Genomic DNA, 19,672 nt, shown 5'->3' on the forward strand with positions numbered 1-19,672 from the left:
ACGGAGCAGACTCGCGGCGCTCGCTAACCGGCCGAAACGCGACGCGCGCGGAACGAGCCTCGCGAGTCGTCTTCCACGCCACATTGCCCGCTTTTTCCTCCATGCGGCGGAATCTTTCGATTTCTGGTAGAAACGAGAAGGTGAGAAGGACGCGCAAGATGGTGCAACAGCGGCAGCTACGATGGACGTCGACGGAGACACGCTGGCAGAAGCGCGGCGCACTCGCGAGAAAATTCGAGACGGAAATAGCAAGGTCGACTTTGTCTAAAATTATTCGACCGGTTGGCGAAAGGGTCGCAACGGCTACAACGAAGCTACGTTCGCCATTCGTTCTCCTGGATCGTTCGCGACCCGATCTTGCCGCTTTTCTCGCTCGTAAACGCGCTATCTCCACCGAATCTGTCGAAATTCTGCCGAAATTCTGCCGAAATTCACCGATTTCGAGGGCGAGCGTTCGCGGAGATCCGAGCGAGTTGGAAATGCAGCGAACTAACGCGATCGACGAGGCGCGAGCGGACCCACCATCTTACAGGGATCTGTGCTCCCTGGAGACTCTCAGATCCGGAAAGAAGGGATTCTTCCGAGATTTCAGCGAAAACGTGACGCGAGTCGCAGGAGAGCGGTGGATCTGCCAGGTTTTCGGACGGCTGACCAGCGACGAGCAAAGGATTCGAGCCATCTTCACCGATGCCAAGGTGAAGGACACGGTGTTGGAAACGTTAAACCGAACAGAGATTTTGTACCGCGGGAAAGACGCCAACGTGTCCAGAGCGAGAAGGCTCGAGGGATTCGAGGCCGCGGCCGCGGCCCAACGACGGAAAGCTCTGTTGCTCTTCGGTCAGGCCGTTCTTCGCGCTCCCCTTCCAGGTTTGTTTCTCTCTTTGCGAGTAGACTCGCGACGATCGATCCATCGATCGATCCTCCGATCGGCTTCCTCCGCTTCCACTCTCGTTCGCTCTCTCTTCTCCCCTTGTCCCGTTTCAGGAAAATGTCGCACGGTCGATCGAGGTCTCGGACTACCGCTCGCGTTCCTAGCCAGAGCCGAAACGTTTCTTGCCTGCAACGAGCACGAGCTTGCTCTTCGTGATTTAAGTTTCGTCGAGGAAATGGACGCCGATCTGCCCAACGAGTTACGGTGAGCCTGGACGAGTCGGGACGACGAAGCGAAAGATAAAACCCGGCTGAAAGGAAAAGTGCTGTTTCAGGGCGACGTTTGCTCGGACGAAGGAGGCGTGCGAGACGTTCGTACGAGCGAACGGAAAGAAACTGTTGCCCGCGAGCACACCGTCGCAAGATAAAGGTAGGTGAGTCGCGATTCGTAGCTGTCACCAACGGAGAAGAACGTACGTTTGCTCCGTCGATCGAAAGAATATCGCGAAAAGACGATAGATTGGCTTTCTATTCGCTCGCAGCTGCGACCCGATTGACCAGCGACGAGAATCCGCGGCTGCCGGGCGCCTCCAGCCTGCTCGACATCGAGGAGACGGAGAACGCGGGCAAACGAGCGATCGCCGCCAAACCGATCGAACCGGGGGACAGGTTGGTCGTGGAGGCGCCGTTTGCGGCTACTCTGTTGCCGGAATTCTTCGGTACGCATTGTCAACATTGTTTCTCGAGGTGAGTCACGGCACGATTTCGCTACGCACGCTCTGTATCGGCAGCTTCCTACGGACCACCGTCGTCCTTTCAGATTCGTAGCACCGGTAGGATGTCCGGACTGCAGCAGCGTCGCCTTCTGCGGCAGAGAGTGCAGAGACGTCGCGATGGCCAGCTATCATAAATACGAGTGCAAAGTTCTCGCGCTACTGATAGGTAGTATATAAGTAGCGATTCTCGAGATAATCCATATAGGCCGTGTTTCGCGTCGAAATGCAACCGCTTCTGTCGTTTCGTCAGGTTCGGGTATGAGCGTTTTGAGCATGCTCGCTCTGCGAATGATCACTCAGAGCGGACCGGCCGGCTGCATCGAGATTTGCCGCGCGTTAAGTTGCAACGAGAAGGAACAGGTCGCACGACCGTCCACGCAAGCACAGGCGAAACTCAGCAAGTCGGCGAAACGTCGTTCGCGAAGGAAGAAACTGCGTGATTCGAGGCGCGAGCAACCCGTGGAGGAAGTCTCTGGTGGAACGGAGCGAGAGAAACTCGTGGAAGGAGACGCGGTCGATCTGCGGGTGTACGATCTCGTTACGCACGAGAAACACCGAACGGCTAAGGATTTTTTCGAGAGATCGCTGATGGCAGCGTTTCTTCTCAAGTGTTTGCAGAGAGTCGGCTTTTTCGAGACAGCGACGAGGGACGGAGGTACTTGAGCGCGGACCGTGTCGCGATCGATCGGCAATTTCAGCAGCGTGCTGTTCGCGTTTCAGAGACGCCCAACGATCGAGAAATCGCGGTGGCCGGCCTGCTGCTGAAACATCTTCAGCTGCTGCAGTTCAACGCTCACGAGGTGTTTGAGACGCGACTCGGAAATGAACATCGGTTCCGCGGTAGCAGGCCCCTTTACATCGGGGTGGCCATCTATCCGACCGTTGCACGCTTCAATCACGACTGTTATCCCGCGGTAACCAGGTATCCCACAGCTTTAGTAGCTATACCGACCGACCGTTCACTGTATAGCTACTACGCGTAGCTTAAACTCGATAAATCGTGCTCTCTCTTCCCACAGATACTTTGTCGGTCGATCTATCGTGATTCGAGCGATTCGCAGTCTCCGAGCCGGAGACGTGGTGGCTGAAAACTACGGGCCGATTTTCACCAAACGAAGCCTGGAGGATCGACGGAAAACTCTCGCCGCGAGATACTGGTTTCGTTGCGAGTGTACCGCTTGCCGCGAAGATTGGCCACGCTTCGAGACTTTGACCAACGACATGGTCAGACTGAGGTGTGAACTTGTTTCTTCAACGTATAGTACACCGCGTATCCGCGCCTGCATTCGCAAAGCGAGGCATAAAGAGAGAGCGAGCGAGGGAGAGAGAATTGGTTTTCGATCGCAGGTGTCCGACCGAGGGATGCTCCAAGTTACACCCGCGTCCCCGAGATCCCAGCAGATCCATCGAATGTTCGTCCTGTCGACGAAGAATCAATCTGCGAGAACCGCTGGACCGGGTGCGCGAGTGCGAGCACCTGTACGCCGAGGGATTCGCCGCGATGGAAGAGGAACAACCCGAGAGAGCGTCGAAGGCGTTCTTCGAGGCAGCGAGCAAATTTCACAGAGTGGCTGTACCGCCTCACAAGGACACGCACCTGGCTGAAATCGCAGCCAGTGCCTGTATGGCGGACGAAGGCAACGTCTATCGGCCCGATTCCTTGCCGATTGCTTTCCGTGAATGAATCACCGGAACCAACCGATCCCGAAACCAACAGGAAATCGAACGACCGTCGTACGCTAGTTCCAGGCAGCTTTCTCTCGTCTCGAAGGTCGTTCGAATAAAACCGTTAAAACGTTGAGGAGCGCAGCTTCTTTTGTTGAAATCGCGCGCGAAAGGATCGGGGAAAAGGGAGAAGAAAGTGAGCTCGATGCAAACGTAAGAAACTTCACCTTCGGTTCGTGAGTTTTGCGATTTTTTTGGCATTTATTTTTTATAATGCACATGTTTCGTGAAAAAATTAAATTCCGTATATGAAAGTAGCTTTTCAAAGTTTCGCATTTCGGTACAAAATTCACTGGGGTTTCGAGGAAATGAGAATATGAAAGATACGGATCGGAAACCGGATAAGGAAAGGGTAAGGGTAAGGGTAAGGGTAAGGGTGAGGGTAAGGGTAAGGATAAGGACAAGGGTAAAGGTGAAAGCGAAGACAGGGATAATGGGGGAAGGTAAAGATGAAGGTAAGGGGCAAGGACGAGGAGAGCAGGATGGATCGCCGGGGTGGTTTCGATCGAGCGGCGACACGTGGGACGCGCGCGGCAAACGCGACGCATCCGTGTCGCGACCGGCAACATTTACGTCTCCTCCTTTACGTGTAATTAGATGACTACCCTTTCTTCTTCGAGAGACACGGCAGCGTTCTCTCGATTCTCCCCTTTCTTTCGCTCCTTTCTTTTTTCATCATCCGTTGCGTCCCGCGCGATCCGGGACGACTCTCTCATCATTGAGATCGCTCCTCGCGAAAAGCTGAATTAAAACTAATTGACTGTCGCAGCGAGTGGTACGCGAATCGTGACGCGCCATCTTCTCGTTCTCGTTCCTGGTCGAGAAACGAGCGCGATTTCAAAGACACGCGCCGCGCTAGGGGGAACGATACGAGAGTATCGAGAGCGCAGAGTACGATTTCTACTCGACGCATTTCCACAGGCCTTCGAAACGCGAACGAGCCGACGTTACAATTCGTTCGAGGGATCACCGTTCGCGACCGTGCGCGCTCCGTGCTCGCCGTTCACTTCAAACGCGGTTCGAGTTCGACGTTGCGTTGCCTGCTAGCATACTGGTCCGCGCACGACTCCTCTTTTTTTTTTTCTTTTTTTTTTTTTTAATTCCGATATTCACTTCCAACACATGCATCGTTCTTTTTTCCGCATACAATTACAACGTTCTGCATCTAGGAGTCGTTTACCTTATTTTCTTTCACGCTCTTCGTCTCCTCTTCCTCGTCGCTAGCTCGCGTCCCGCGGCAACACATCCTTCTGTATGGATCGCGTACAAAAAAACGCGAAACGTCAAGCAGCGCGCATTCGACGACGAATCGACGACGAATCGACGACGAACCGACGCGCTACTATCTTCCCTGTTCCCGCTTTCATTTCGATCGACCGCGGAGGAACACGAGGATCAGCAGTTGTTATTCCTCATTTTACGCTATATTTGTACGCATGCACGCACACACACTCTCCACTCTGTCTTCACCTCGTCGCTCTTTTCTCCCGATCGTGTTTTTCACCGTTCCAGGCTCTATCGCAAAAAGCACTCGAGGCGACTAACGCACAAGCCTTTTTACCCAAGATCGCAAAAAGGCCTTACGATAGAACGATAGCGACCGTAAAGATTACGATGACGACACAGACAACACATATTGAGACAGAGACAAAAAAACTAAAAGATATCTTGTTCGCTTGAAATGAAATAAAATCTGATGCAACGGATTTGCGCGCTCAACTTCGAAGCGTTTGGAAAGAAAATTGTACATTTTATTTTCCGACGATAGAACTACAAACTAAAATTTAAAAAATTGTTCCGTTTTTCATGCAAAAGTGTATAAATCTTTCGTCCTCTCTTATTCTCTCTCTCTCTATATATATATATATATTTCTCTCTCTCTCTCTCTCTCACACACACATCTATCTCTCTATCTCTCATTCTCTCTATCCCACTCGTTCGCGCATTTGCTCGCTCGCTCGCTCATTTACTCACTGACAAACCGCAGGTTTGCATTGTCAATCGAGAGGAAATTTCCGATATCTCCGAGGATCGATACGTTCGAGCAACGACGGCAATGTTCTTCCATCATGATCGAACGTTATCGACTCGTTAGACCGAAAATTACGGCAAAAATTGATCGGATTCTCGGTTAACGCCTTACGCGTGACATCTCGTTGCTTATCGTCGGATAATACGTTTCGTGCCCTCCTGGGGCATCGATCGCGTCATTTGATACGAGCGATCGTAAAAGGTACTGCACCAATTTGTTTCGCGTCACTAAATTACGCGATCAGACAGAAAATTCAATGAGATTTGTAATTGCATTTAGTCGCTGATCATCGAACGAATCTTCTCGTTGCGATTTTACAAAGCATATAAAGCCACGAACCAACGAGGACCGAAGAGACAAAAGCGACACGACGGACGACTGATTTTCCGAACGAATCGAACATTGCATTTCAATGAAGGGGGGGGAGCAAAAAAAAGAACGGATTAATTTCGAGAGAAACTGAAACGATTAAGCTGGCTGGCACAATGACAGGTAAGCGCGCGTAGTAACGTATTCCTATGATTTCAGGGGCGCGCGCGCGCATTTACCGATTACATGTACACGGACAAGAGAAAAACTCTGCGAGCATCGCGTTAAACTCAAAGACATATATATATGCGTAAAACGATCGAATGCGTTTCGTTGAAGAAAAATTAAAACGTATGAAACAATAAATACGCAAAAACAAGAACAAAAATACCACTTTCGCCTATTCGAATTCGTATTGTGTAGCCCATCACCGTGTTTCTTCTCTTCTCTCTCTTCGTTGTTTCTTCCACGATCGAGATTACCTAACTTTCGTAACTTGACGCAGAACGAAATTCGTTGCGTTACAATCGCGCATTTTCTTTACCATATTCACCGCCGTCGTCGGACGAAATACTCCAAAATACACGACTTACCGCCGTTTCGTCCCAATTCGCGGAATAAAACCGTCATTCGTCGGCTACGTTTCTTTTCCGCGTCTCTTCCGATCGCTTTTTCTTAGAATCTTTAGAATTTCGACGAGTGACAGATTTACACAATCGAAAATCCGTAAAATTTCACAGAAATATAATGGAAAACAGTGGTCGTACGGCGGTAAGTCCAACTCGAGAGTTTGTTCGCTCGTAGTCGATACATGTCGTGGATCGTGTTTCTTCTTCGCGACGAGGCTTTCCAGCGTATTCTATCAACTAATTCCGGCAGCATATCGGACACGCTTCTTAATCTTCTTCTTCTGCCGGGGAGAGTGTGGAGCGATGTTCCGCAATTTCCTTCCATTTCTTGCTTTTTTTTGTTTCGCTTTTTTTTTTTTTAACTTTTTTCATTTGTTATGTTATATTGTTGCTGCTGCGGTTGCTGTTGTCGTTGCTGTTGCTTCGGTGTATAACGGGTGTTGGTGTTATATATTAAAAGGAGTGTTTTTGTTGTAGTGGTACCATTACTCTTGGTTAAGCGGTGCTTTCGGTGGTGGTGTTCTGAACCGGCTGACTTTCCTGCAAGTCAAACGAACAAAGTTCAACGATCGTTTATATCCGAATTAGAAGCCATGCTTTGCTGATTCGCAAAACAGACGGCAAAACGGAAATAATTTGACGATAAGAAAGATGCACGACACGAAAGAGCGATGAAAAGCATCGAGGCGCGGAAACAGGATGTCCACGCTGAAAAAAGGATCAAGGCTAACGAGATACCGGGAGAAACTGATCCCAAGGTGTAAAGTGCAGAAAGAAAGTAGTGTATAAATGGTAAGTCGAGAATAGTTACAGCATAGGAGAGCGTAGAGCGACGGATGTACAATCGGGAGGATACGAAGCGAGGATCAGAGAAAAATAAAGCCACGTTACCTGTGGAGCAGGGACAGCGACAGGTGCATCCTTATCTTTAGGTGCATCCGACTTCTGCTCCGACTGAAAAGAGTACAAAAAGATACGTGCAATAGTGTGTGCTAAGCTCTACGCCAAAGATTCGTCAACGGACCGAACAGTCACGATTTCTGTGATCGCCGTGATAACAATACGACAGGGAACTAACGAAAGAGTGTGTGTGTGTGTGTGTATATGTGTGCCCGCGCGCGTGTGCGTGTGTGTGTAAATATAATGTATATAAACACACACACATATATATATACATACATACATAGAAATAAATAAACAAACGAATGAACGAACGAACGAACAAATGGATGGATGGATGGATGGATGGGCGGGTGGATTGATGGATGGATAGATTAATAGATAGATACATAGATGAATAAATAAGTAGAGATAACAAAAAAAAAAGTAATTGAAGAAATGTACAAACGACCAAACTTAGAGAATAGAATAAAAAAGAAATAAGAGTACAACATAGGAACGGAAGAGACACGTAATATGTGCGATCCGTTGATTACGATGTGAGTATTTACAAGTGTATCGTACGAAGAAGAACTAAAGATTTGAAAAGGAACAATGCAAAATCTCCGGACTAGCTTTCTAATCGATCCATATAACCGTTCGTACTGGAGTTATCGCTTTTTAAAGTCGTTTCGAAATAACGACTCGATAAGCGAAAAATCGTATAGGAAAAAGTTACAACTGAAAATAATTCTTCATGTATATTTAAAGAGAACGATAACGATAGCGCATCGAATGGTTTTCGAAGTATATGGAATGACTCTAAATCTACCACGAGTTTTTCACGTGATATCTAATAGGAAAATCGAAAGGTTTTTATCGAATCGACAACGACGACGACGACAACGACGTTGTCGAGATCGAAGTCGAAATCGATAACGAAATCTACCATGCAGGATTATCGAATTACTAAGCTGAGTGAAACACTAGACAATGATTTTCGTGGCGTCGCGTTATTCCTCGGCCGATTCTCCGGTAATCGACGTTCGAAATGTACGACGATAGAGCGAATGAGAGGTAGATCGAGTAGACTAGAGGAGTTAACGAGAAACAATGATAATTTCACGCTAAATGGAGCGATAGAAAGCAAAGACCGAAGGATAGAGATTCGATATCGCAAAAGTCGCTAGAAAAACAGATTAGGTAAGAAGGTAATCGTTACGGACTTTTACTTGGCCGTCCTGGCTACGAGGACGACGCGGAGGTCCGCCACCTCTTCCCCCGCGGAAATTACGACGGAAGTAACGACGAGAGGGTCCTCCGCGTCCGCGTCCGCCACCACGTGGCACGCCTCCGTCCCCGCCAGTCTCGCCACCTTGTTCGCCACCGTCGCCGGTGTTATCTCCTTGTTGTTGCGCCGATGGGCCAGAACGGCGCGATCCACGATAGTAGCCATCGTATTGTCGTCGAACCCTGTAACGTCGTTGCTGACCGCCTCCCTCGCCGACATTCGCTTCGTCCCCGGTCTTACCCTCACCTGAAACCAACGACGAGCAAACACGTTTCTCCTACCTTCCTTCGTTCCATTTCAAACTCGACAACAAAAGACAACGTTATCCGCCTTTTACTCACCGGTTTCGTAACCGTCTTGACCTTCTCGAGGTCTACGTTGAGGTCGAGTGTTTCCACGTCTTTGACTGATGTACCAATGACCTCCGCGATACCCACGTCGCCTATCGGCAGCATAAGGCGAACCTTTTACTGCTTCCCCGGATGGACCGGTAACGTTGGCCGCTTCATGACCCTTCTCGCCTATTACCACGTCAAATTCGACCACTTCACCGTCGCCGACACTGCGCACAGCCTTTCTCGGGTTGTTCTTCACGATGGCTGACTGTAAGAGCAGAAAATTATCATCGTGATCAGCGATTTGCATATTCGAGATCCGATCGTGGCTCGTTCCTTTCAACCACTACCAAAATAAATGTACTACTCACTTGATGAACAAATACATCTTCCTTGGTGTCGTTCCTAAAACAGATCAAACGGTTCGTCGTTAAATCGATCGAATTGTCCAAGAGGAGACGAGTTTGTTCGTGATTCGATGAAAATTCGTTGTGCGTCTGGGAACATGGACCAAATGGAAAGCATTTCCATGTGTGATCCAATGGGTATCCAGACAGTCGTTTTCTCTACCACCGTGTACTTGAAACGATACCATTGAATCCGCGCAAACGGCGCGAACAAAGGTACGAATGAGCGAACGGTGGTGATTCGATCGCGAAAGAAATGTCCGACTATTTACTTTTCTCTGACCTACGGTAAACTCGCGTTACGACGAAGATCGTTGCGCTGCGCGAAAACGAACGATGCTTTGGCCACTGTGCAAAGGCATAGCGCGTCCGATACCTACTTATACGTATACGCGTACGCACATGTATACATGGTATGTATGGTATATGTATAGTGGCGCGAAGAAGCGAAAGGAAGAGAATGAAAAGGAACTAGAAAAGAAGTAGCATAGAGTGGGGTGGAGTGCCATGGACTAAGGTGGGGATGCGGATAGGAAAATGCTAGAAATAGCCAAAGATAAAGGAGGAACCGTGGACGAACGAATGTGATTCGACGATGCACGTGTCGAAGCAAGCGTCTACTTCGCCAATGTTAGAACGTTTGGATCGAGCTTGAGTACGAACCCGCGCTTGGAAAGCTTCGCCGGCCATTCCGAGTTCGAAAATTTAGAAATCCAAATCTTCTCGATACGATCGATCGATCGATCGATCAAAAAGAGAAAAAAAAAAAAACAAATGAAAAACGGTAAATCGTTACTACTAACCTGTTGATGAATCCGTACCCACTCTTCACGTTGAACCACTTTACAGTCCCGGTCACTTTGTTAGCTGAAACCCAACGAAAACAAAATAGTATTAATTAAATATCTAGCACAGAATCTTATGCGTCGTATTAGTCGATAAACAAATCAATCGAGCCATTTCTCGGGAATCCGGCGATTCGGTTTGTTCGAAAAAATGGAAACCGGAGCAGACGGTACGACTAAATATCGAAATTGATAAAACGACAGCGTGAAAACCAAAAATCAATGGCGATATATTAAAAATGTCTCGTCCGCTCTGAATAAACGCACCACTGATCTAATTGTAAAATCAAGGCACGTATATCGTTTAGCTTGTTATCCTCTTTGCAGCAAGTATTTACCTTACCATTCGCGAGAAATATTTATATTTACTAACTGTTGCGATGTGTTCGTAATCAAAAGCCAATTATTCTTAGGATAATTCCATGTTTATATAGCAAACAGCCCGCGTTACCGATCTTTCGCAGCAGGGTAAACAATACGTTGAAATTTTGGAATTTCCTTGGGTAACAGTTTCTTGGACTTTTGCCCGTTAACATTTCAATTTTCCTTCGAATCGTATCAACGAACGAGAATATCCAGTTCTAAATGGAAACGAACAGCGATCCGTAATGAGCCGACGTTTCTAAACTTCAACTGAAAATGCAGTTTCGCTCCTATTTCGTTTTTCATTCGAAGAAAATAAGTTTCCGCGAAGCCAATCTAAAGTGGAAACTGACGATGGCAGCGCGCTCAAGTCCGTTCCGAAAACGAACCGTTCGAACGGAAGCGAACGTTAACGAATAGGTATACCGAAACTTACGTAACCCAACTAGTGTTTAGGTCGATTTGCGAAAAAAACGTTGAAAACGTACGAGAGAGGCAGTAGGGAAATTTCCAGAAATTACTACTGCATGTAACTATGACGTAACTACGAATTACGAATTATACATTATATATTTTATTTGTTCGATACACGGGTTAAGGTTATGATGTAAACGTAAATGGCAGGGTGAAATAAAGAGGGATAACGAACCGAAGTAAAATGGAGTAAAGAAAAACAAGAAAACGGAAAGAAAAAGAAACAGAAAATGCAGACATTCTGATCTACGCGTTTCTATTCTCTTTCGTTTTTTTTTTTTTTTTTTTTTTCATCGTGTTTGAATCGAAGAGAAATTTCGTACAACTCGATGTTCGATAAGCGCGTGTAAGCTATTCCGTTTCGGAAAGAGAGAAAGAAAGAGAGAGAGAGAGAGAGAGAGAGAGAGAGAAGGAGGGAAGAACTATAGAAAGAGGGAGTGGGGAGGGACGAAAGAGAAATAAACGTATTGTAAATTCGACGATCTTCTATGGAAAAAATTAGAGAAAACGTAGATAAAGCAAAGAGGAATGGTAACCGGCTTGCCGGACGCATGCCACATGGCTGAACGTCTGCTGCTCTCATAGACGCCATTATTACATGCGAGCGATCGTCGCAGAAACCAACACGCTCTCGTTCTAGTTGATTATCATACCGGCAAACTAAACGCGACACGATATTTAAGGTACATGCACGACTCGCTTACCGATGATCAGCTTCTGCTGGCCAGCCTTTGGTTGTTCGGGCTGTTTTTCCGGGTCAGCCATGGTGGTGGTGTTAAGGTGTTAAGACACGCCGCTGCCGAACCTAGATGTTCCCGTCTTTCTGGTTGTGGTGTTGGTTCCCTTCTAATGTTCCCAACATGGCTGCGCCTCCAGGCGACCGTACAAACATCCTTCCCGTCTAACGAGCTCTATGATAGGTTGGCTCGCAAACAAACCCGCTCGTTTGACCAATCCTGGCTAGAGTTTCACGGAACGCGCGTGACGTAACTCACGCGTTACTTCCTCGGTTTCTTCCTCGCACGCTCGCTCACCACCATGCTTTCTTCCTCGTTCGGCCGCGCGCGCCTTTACTTTTCTGTTCGATCTTTTTTACCGATCGCTAACCATTTAACGATATCGATACGATTTACATTACTTGACATTTCTTCTTTTCGTGTCTCTTCTCCCCTTCTTCGTTCCTTTCTTCTTCTTCTTTTTTCAATTGCGCTTTCATTCCGAATTTCTGCCCCTCTCTGTCTCCCTCCCCCCGCTCCCCTCTCCTCACCCTCCTTCTCTTCGTTAAGTACCAATGAAATTCGATTAGACTTTTTCACCGTTTTGGCTTACCACCAAATCTAAAACGACATTTCCAACGGAATTTGGATGGGCGATACAATTTCGCGTCGGAACGTTCTTAATATTAGCCGCGAATAACATTGCTACTAAATTCTTGTACTAGAATTATTATTTGTTTTTGTAATACAAACGTAGAGCAGTTATTGGGATATCGTGACAAGCATTGACGTACCGTTCGTACTTGTAATAATTTTAACGACATTATCGGATAGATTTTATGTCACCTTGTTTTGAAACACATACCAGAGGCACAAGATACAGGTCATAGGCATAGATCGGCTCGATTTTTAACGAACGAACCTTTTACAGTGAAATTCGACTAACGCTATAGACTAGGAAACCGAATCGTAGCGAATACACAGTGGAATTATGTATTAGTATACATACATATGTACATATAAACAACCAAGGACAAAGGTTGTAAGGGAAAACCACATCGCAAGTGTAAAATGTATTTCTCCAACACTATTGCTATTCGTATTTCTGACAATTTTCAAAGTTTACAACGTTTCCTTACGGAGATGATATATCTGACTGAAAATGTAGAAAAAAATAATTACGCGTTTCTTACATGGCATAGAGAGCCGCGCCTGTATGTTCCGTTGCCTCGCTATCACGTTACTTTCACATATCGATCGAGTATTTTGTTCTCCTCGATCGTAAGATACAATCGTTCGATTATAAACGTCGTGGACGTTTCACTTACTTTTTTTTATTCGACGTACTTACACCAATTTGTCGGCGAGCGTTAATACTCTTTGTTGCCCTTTTACTTCTTCTTCGCCCATTCTCTTCTACAATTGTTTTACTTTTTCCTTTGTATCGAATAAAGAAGACGAAAATGATCTTCGTTTACACACCTATAAGTCTTATTTCTGTATCCGAAGTAGCTATCGTATCAAGAAAAAAGGAAAAGGGACAAAAGTAATACGAAAAATAAAAACGAAATATAAACTATTGCAATTAACGATCTCGTCACGTTCAAAACAAAAAATATGTTTATCGAAATCTGGAAATTGATAACTTATTTCGAAACACGAAGCGTTTTCGTCGCTCGAATCTTTTTGTTCGTGTTTAAAAAAAAAAAAAAAAAAAAAAAAAAAAAAAAAAAAAAAAAAAAAAAAAAAAATACAAAAGAAAATGTTTAAAAAGAAAAGAAAAGAACAAAAAGGAAGAAAATTTACAATATTTAAATATCGTATGTCCAAAACATTTTGGTAGCCGGATATAGTATAATAAATGCCACTCGTATAAATTTAAAGAACCTTTAACGTTTATCAAAACTCGATTCTTGGTAAGAAGTTAGCAGATAAAGAGTAATTAGCGTGCTCGACGATTCATAGATCGATGAACGTTAAAAGTTATAAATATACAATGTTCCGTCAGCAAACACGCTTGTAATAGGTATTCGATTTTCCTTAATAAAACAATCACGCATTTTATTCTTCTATATATCTGTACGTGTATATATATATGTATATACATATATATATGCATGTGCATTACACGTAATGTAACTTAAGCAGACTTTAACACAGTGACAGATAAAGACCCGCTTTAACATTTTTCGTATGTACAAGATGGATAAGATCAACGATGGTGAAAACTGTAACGTTAAAATGTCGATTCTATTCTATAATTCTGTTCTCAGTGTTGCATGAATTTGAGGGACATCATTGTTTGACAAGATTCTGTCGAATTACGATGCTAGAATTACAGAATAACGGTATTAAAAAAATCAAATGACGCGTTTACATATTTCGACGAAGAATATTCGGTAAGATGCTAGCGAGATTTACATTCTCCATCATCTCAATTTTCTGGTCCGTGTATTTCTGGATCTTGAGGCGGTAGAGCCGCTTCCGATGCTGAACATACCAGGTGCGGAAGCATTGAATGTCGTTGTGGAATTAGTTGTGCCGAAGTTGATGGATGGGGTTGTTGTTGGAGCGGCGAAATTAAATCCTGTACCTGAATTGTTTAGAATGTATTAATCGAAACGTATAACCGAGGATACGAGAAGATATTGGTGTAATTAAAGTTGTAAGAAAGATGGAAAATCGTTCTCACCTGAATTCGAAGTTGTCGTGCCAAACTGGAAAGGTGTAGAAGCGGAAGTATTGTTATTGCTGCCAAAGGTAAACGCGGTAGTAGCGTTCTGTTGCGGTGGTTTTTGGTTTGCTCCAAATGTGAATATTCCAGATGTGTTGCTTTCGTTTGCATTAGCATTTCCAAAAGTGGGAGTAGAGGACACGTTGGCAGCCCCAAAGGTGGAAGATTGCGCTCCGAACGGTGATACCTTGTTGCTGTCGCTAAATGCTGGTGGACCGTTTGACGTGGGTGCAGTTCCCATGCCGAACGTAGGGTTCGACGAGATAGGCACGTTTTGCCCGGCAAACGTGTTATTCGGCACGGGAGAATTGAAATGACCGGTAGCACTGTTCGCGCCTCCAAACACGGGAGCACCACCGGTATTGTCGCGTCTGAATATCGAGGTCATACCAAAGTTTTGCGAGGTAGAAGTTTGCGTTCCTGGATTCTCCTTATTTTGATTTTGCGAGGCAAAATCGGGGGTACCGGTAGTCGTAGTGCCAAAAACTGGGACGGATGCGTTGCTCACGGGAATATTGGTAGAACCAAAGGTGGAAGCGGTCGAATTGCTGGAAACATTCGTAGCGCCGAACGTCGATGACGTAGTTGTTTGCGTCGAACCGAATAACGTGGAACCGCTGTTGCTTCCAAACACTCCCGAACTGCTTTTGAAACTCGTACCTGTTGCCGAATTCGCCTGACCAAAGATATTGCTCGTCGTAGAAAACATAGATATCGAGGTGGTCAAATTCGTGCTTGAGAACAAGTTACTATTGACGTTGTTTTTTTCGCTGGTGTTTATTCCCGATGTGGACGTACTCGCGCTAGAACCAAACATCGGAATGGAAGTTGTGCTTATTGCTCCCATAGATGATCCACCGGCTATGCTCGAGAAGATCGGCATCGAATTCGTGGATGCGAATCCAACAGAAGTAGTGGCAACGTTAGAACCAAAAACTGACGTGGTCGTGCTCTTCGGCAGAGTGAAGGTTGCTGTGCTGGCGCTTAAGTTAGAAGACGTACCAAAAACTGACTGATTGCTCACTGTCGTTGTCCCGAAGATCGATGGAGCGGACGACGAGTTAGTAAATATCGAGCCGGTATTCGGAGCGATCTGGGCCATACTACTATTGATCGTTGTCGACGTCGTCGACGTCGACGATGAAGCTCCAAAGCTCGAAGGCAAATTATTTTTAGCAACGGCGAATAGACCTACGTTCGAGGTACCGGTCGCTGTATTTGTCGTCATCGATGCTTTACCGAAAGAAAAGCCAGTTTTGTTATCGTTTACGGACGAACTGGACGAAGGATACGACGCAAAGGTCGAGTTCGTCGATGATCCGAAAGTAGGTAAGCTAACTTTTGCGTTTGCTTCGAAACCGGTATTGGCTGAGCTTGCATTCGTAACGCTATTAGCTTGCGTGCCACTATTACCATTGTTCGAAGACGTGGCTGCGTTAGGAATCATCGAAGCCTGTCGAGACGTACTCGTCGAAGCGCCAAACGTTTCGCTATTTCCTGACGTATTCCCTGCTGACCCAAATACGAATCCTTCGGTCTTGGTGGACGTTGTCGGTAGATTGTTGGTTTTGCTTCCAAATGTAAACAACGGCGTCGATACGTTCACGTTCGATTTTCTATTGAATGCGTCATTCGAGCCAGTAATATTTGCGACACTTGTAAATGGCATAACGTTTGCTTTCGTGTCGATCGATGTAAATCCTGTATTCTGTTCTGTCTTTCCCGCGACACTGCTCAAATTTACTAGATTTGTGTGTGGCGATGTGAAGATCATACCGCCTTTCATATTTCCGATCGATACGTTCACACTCGACGAACAAATTGCTGCAACTTGCGAAACGTTTGTCTTTGGGTTGCTTTCGCTCGGCTCGTTTTTAGCGTTTACCGCAGTCGTACTCATAGAAATTACCGAAGGTATTGGAGCAGCGGTGGTTACTGTCCCAAAAATGCTAGTTGTTGCGGGAACAGCGAGTAAAGGAGATTTATTATTGGCAGACACGGTATCGAAGATGAACGTGGTACGAATCGGCGAAGTACTTGTTGTCGATGTGAACGTATTCGATTTGTTAGAATCGAAATTTTGTACGTTCAAACTTGTCGAACTAGTCGCAGTTGAGTTCGAAACAACAGGCTGAGATACGATTTCAGATTTCGTAGTCGAAAACGTAATCCCAAGAGTAGAATTGGATGTTTTATCTGCCACGGAAGTTACGACGTTTTCGATTTTCCTCTCAGACGTATCGGCAAACTGAACGTTCGTATTCGAGGAAGTATTTTTGGCTGGTAAATTAAAAGCCACGTACTTTGGCGACTTTGTATTCGATTCGCTTTTACCAAGACTAGGTGCCACAGCCGATGTGGAAATGGGTGTGGTATTAACGTTCGTAGTGGTAGTTGAAGAATTAAGGGTCGCACAAGTGACAGTACATGCAACAGACTTGACGGTATTTACTTCCTCCGCTTGAATCACCACATCTGGATTAATCCGACTGGCAGCTGGAAATAAAAACGAATATTCGTAAATTAAAAATGAACGTACTCGTACGTTGAATTTCCTTACCTTTACCAGATATGGCATCAAACATGCTTTGAAGTCTTGCTTTCATGCTCGTTTGCCTCATGTCTGTAATATCTTCCTTCTTTATCTCTTCTACATCGTCGGTAGTAAACTTTGCTCGTATATTACCCTGCTCTTCCACCAACATCCGTAACTTCTCGTTTCTTTCCGGTTCTGCCCTCATAAATAACTTGTGTGTTAACTTGGCTGATTCGATGGACTCGACCGATTCTACGGAACTATCTTTATCGCTATTCTGCGCATTCGAACGTTCTGTGTGTTTGCGGTCTGATTCATTTTCTACGCTTCTATTGTTAAAATTTCCTTTTGCTTTTAAAATTCCCTTCAACGGTGATTGTTCTTGTAGCTTATCGACAGAGTTACACGCATGTGAATTATTTCTTCTCTCCGCTAACTCGTAGTCAGGATATTTTGGACTTGTGCTCGGAACTTGTGCTATCGTTTCCGTACTAGCACTTTGAACACATTCCAACGATTTAAAATGCTTTTCAAAATCTGGAGTTCCGCTTCGTGAAAAATCTCCTAAGATAAACAAACCAAATGTAAAACAAATCCAAGTATTTTATCGTTATCGTTATCGTTATCGTTACAAGATTACAAATTATTTCGATCTACTACTTACTAGCTTTCCTTTTGACGCCGGAAACAACGTGCTTGCTAGAACTGAGTGAATTTATAATATCGTAACACGACGGTGTCTTGGTACGTTTCGTGGGTCGAACAATTTTATTACTTTGGGGAGAACTATCTTCTTCGGATTTCAAGGATTCTTCTCTGCTCCTTTTCTGTTTTGTTTCATCCTGTACCTCAAATTCCTTACTAGCAACGATATCTCTTCGTTGTTTCTTTGCCGGGTCGAAAGCAACATCTTCCCTCGAAGCGTGTCTTTTTAGCGATATTTCCCTTAGAGCTTGGGCGACGCTAGGCGAGGAACAACTATTGTCAGAGTGATGCACATTCGACAAAATACTTTGCTTCGACGGTGGAGAATATCGTATGGTATGAGACGGTGCTACTCTGACTGTCGCCGGTGTCCTTGTTTTCATAGACTTCACATTTATCAATGGAACTGAACTAGCATGGAGATTTACTTTTGGAAATTGCCCTACCCGATATTTGGATTGATGAGCCAATTTGTTGCTTGCTTCGGTTGCATATTTAGTCAATCGAGCCGTAAGTCCTGGAGAGGTTACGTCATTGTATACTCTGCAATTATATTACAAATTTCTGTACTCGCATAGAGCTACGAATATCTATGATCGATTAAGGTAGTTTAGGCTACTTACTTGGGATCGATGTTGTATCTAGTCGATGCTAAGAGAGGCCCTGTAGCTGTTTGAATACCTTTTCTTTCTCCTACTTTTGTATCTACTTTAGAGGTTATGCTAGAATTCCACGAAGAACCTTCGGCATCAAAATACGTTGAATTTTCTACCTGCATCAGAACATGATTCTGTCCATACAGAGGAGACGGTCTCTTTGATAATACTTGACCAGAAGGTGACAACTTGAACGTTTGATTTTCCAATTCCTCTTTATTTCGTGACAACATTGGTGTCGAAGTACGTTTGGCAACAAAGGAATCGTGATTGTACGACGAATGTTCGGAATTAGGATAAAAATAAATTTTCGAACTGATATCGTTTGACACACTGGCTTTTTGTAAATTCTTTGGAATCGGGCTAAGCTGCGTGATCGATCCAAAATGGGAAGAACTTTTCCTACTTGGATAAGGATCGGTACTAAGCTGATAATTCGATCCTCGTCGTCTTTCCATCCTAGAGTAGGGTTGTCTTTGGGTTAGGTATCGTTTTCGAAAACAGCGAATCGCAGCCTCAAAATATTGTCGGATGTACCGGTATACGTGATCGATGACGGTCCCAAAACTCGTACGAACTTCGAAAGAAATGTGTTTGCAGTAATCCAGTAAAAGGAACGCGTGCGGCGACAATAAGCTGTCGTTGATAATTAAAAAATAGCACGCATAAATCGTAAGAAACAATGAAATGGTAAGAATAAAAATCGATCCCCAAACGCTGTACAGAAACACGCACCCACTCAACACACTTACTAAAATGATCACACTCCGATTTCTTAATTCCCACATATTATTTCAAACAAGTAACCTCTCCATGTTTGAAAAGAGCACATTCACTGAATTACCGGAACCTTGCTGCGTTATACTCGACGACATTATCGACGTAGCAACTACTACGTAGTACATATTAATCATCGTCTTCCGAGTTATTTACATATTTTGTAATTTATTAGAAAAAATTTCGACTAAAACATTACATTTTCTTATTAAATCGCCGATCGAATGATCATTTCTATAAAATATTTTACAACTTTTATTGCGATTAACCTTCCGCTATTATAGTACGAACATACTATAATATGGCGGACAAAAGTCAAATTTCCCGGCGTTGCTTCAACTAAATTGATTCATACACGGAGCACGGAGCGGCATCTTTCCTTTTGAAAATTTAATGTTACATCAGTTCAGCAGTTACATACACACTTCCGTTTCAAATTCAAATAAATTATAACCTAATAAAAAGAATGCGAACTTTATAATTTTCGAATAGAATGTATATGTTTATTTATTTATTAATAATAGCTGTACCATTACCATTTGCTGAGAAAAAAAAACCCTATTATATGTATCTTACATGAAAAACAATTCAAAGCAATAAGCAATGGGCAAAT

At 44.7% G+C, this 19,672-nt stretch overlaps 3 protein-coding genes across 7 annotated transcripts; 1 reads left to right on the top strand and 2 right to left on the bottom strand.

The window, feature by feature from the left end:
* Positions 1-101: 101 nt before the first annotated feature.
* On the top strand, positions 102-4,563 carry LOC139995449 (SET and MYND domain-containing protein 4). Of its 3 annotated transcripts, none has more exons than XM_072018929.1 (8): positions 102-1,135; positions 1,206-1,300; positions 1,413-1,617; positions 1,691-1,812; positions 1,897-2,301; positions 2,367-2,568; positions 2,666-2,881; positions 2,994-4,563. In XM_072018929.1, exons 1-8 carry the CDS (start codon positions 102-104, stop codon positions 3,328-3,330), a joined length of 2,616 nt encoding a protein of 871 aa, XP_071875030.1. In that variant the 3' UTR covers positions 3,331-4,563. The 3 variants fall into 3 exon arrangements, with proteins under 3 accessions (XP_071875030.1, XP_071875031.1, XP_071875029.1); XM_072018930.1 differs by having other exon boundaries at positions 102-867; positions 985-1,135; positions 2,666-4,563; XM_072018928.1 differs by having other exon boundaries at positions 2,666-4,563.
* On the bottom strand, positions 3,545-11,802 carry Yps (Y-box binding protein ypsilon schachtel). Of its 2 annotated transcripts, XM_072018992.1 has the most exons (7): positions 11,640-11,802; positions 10,057-10,120; positions 9,218-9,251; positions 8,853-9,114; positions 8,447-8,757; positions 7,233-7,295; positions 3,545-6,881 (listed from the first exon to the last, which is right to left on the bottom strand). In XM_072018992.1, the coding sequence occupies exons 1-7, from the start codon at positions 11,698-11,700 to the stop codon at positions 6,837-6,839; spliced, it is 840 nt and encodes a 279-aa protein (XP_071875093.1). In that variant the 5' UTR covers positions 11,701-11,802; the 3' UTR covers positions 3,545-6,836. The 2 variants fall into 2 exon arrangements, with proteins under 2 accessions (XP_071875093.1, XP_071875094.1); XM_072018993.1 differs by lacking the exon at positions 7,233-7,295.
* A 562-nt stretch (positions 11,803-12,364) lies between these two features.
* LOC139995448 (uncharacterized) lies at positions 12,365-19,342 on the bottom strand. 2 transcript variants are annotated; one of them, XM_072018927.1, is made up of 6 exons: positions 18,820-19,342; positions 18,250-18,741; positions 17,586-18,169; positions 16,946-17,485; positions 14,344-16,881; positions 12,365-14,244 (listed from the first exon to the last, which is right to left on the bottom strand). In XM_072018927.1, exons 1-6 carry the CDS (start codon positions 19,068-19,070, stop codon positions 14,081-14,083), a joined length of 4,569 nt encoding a protein of 1,522 aa, XP_071875028.1. In that variant the 5' UTR covers positions 19,071-19,342; the 3' UTR covers positions 12,365-14,080. The 2 variants fall into 2 exon arrangements, with proteins under 2 accessions (XP_071875028.1, XP_071875027.1); XM_072018926.1 differs by having other exon boundaries at positions 18,250-19,342.
* Positions 19,343-19,672: the final 330 nt, after the last annotated feature.

Source organism: Bombus fervidus, chromosome 16, assembly GCF_041682495.2.
Source record: "Bombus fervidus isolate BK054 chromosome 16, iyBomFerv1, whole genome shotgun sequence".
NCBI lineage: Eukaryota > Metazoa > Arthropoda > Insecta > Hymenoptera > Apidae > Bombus > Bombus fervidus.

Coding starts and splice junctions, on each gene's coding strand:
- LOC139995449 (XM_072018928.1), top strand. CDS start 102: ATGCGGCGGAATCTTTCGATTTCTGGTAGAAACGAGAAGGTGAGAAGG. Junction 1,301..1,412: donor CACACCGTCGCAAGATAAAG/GTAGGTGAGTCG, acceptor ATTCGCTCGCAG/CTGCGACCCGATTGACCAGC. Junction 1,618..1,690: donor TGTCAACATTGTTTCTCGAG/GTGAGTCACGGC, acceptor TCGTCCTTTCAG/ATTCGTAGCACCGGTAGGAT.
- Yps (XM_072018992.1), bottom strand. CDS start 11,700: ATGGCTGACCCGGAAAAACAGCCCGAACAACCAAAGGCTGGCCAGCAG. Junction 9,252..10,056: donor GGGTACGGATTCATCAACAG/GTTAGTAGTAAC, acceptor GATCTGTTTTAG/GAACGACACCAAGGAAGATG. Junction 8,758..8,852: donor TCAAGACGGTTACGAAACCG/GTGAGTAAAAGG, acceptor CGTTGGTTTCAG/GTGAGGGTAAGACCGGGGAC.
- LOC139995448 (XM_072018926.1), bottom strand. CDS start 19,070: ATGTGGGAATTAAGAAATCGGAGTGTGATCATTTTAGTAAGTGTGTTG. Junction 17,486..17,585: donor CGGCGTCAAAAGGAAAGCTA/GTAAGTAGTAGA, acceptor TGTTTATCTTAG/GAGATTTTTCACGAAGCGGA. Junction 14,245..14,343: donor CACGACAACTTCGAATTCAG/GTGAGAACGATT, acceptor TAAACAATTCAG/GTACAGGATTTAATTTCGCC.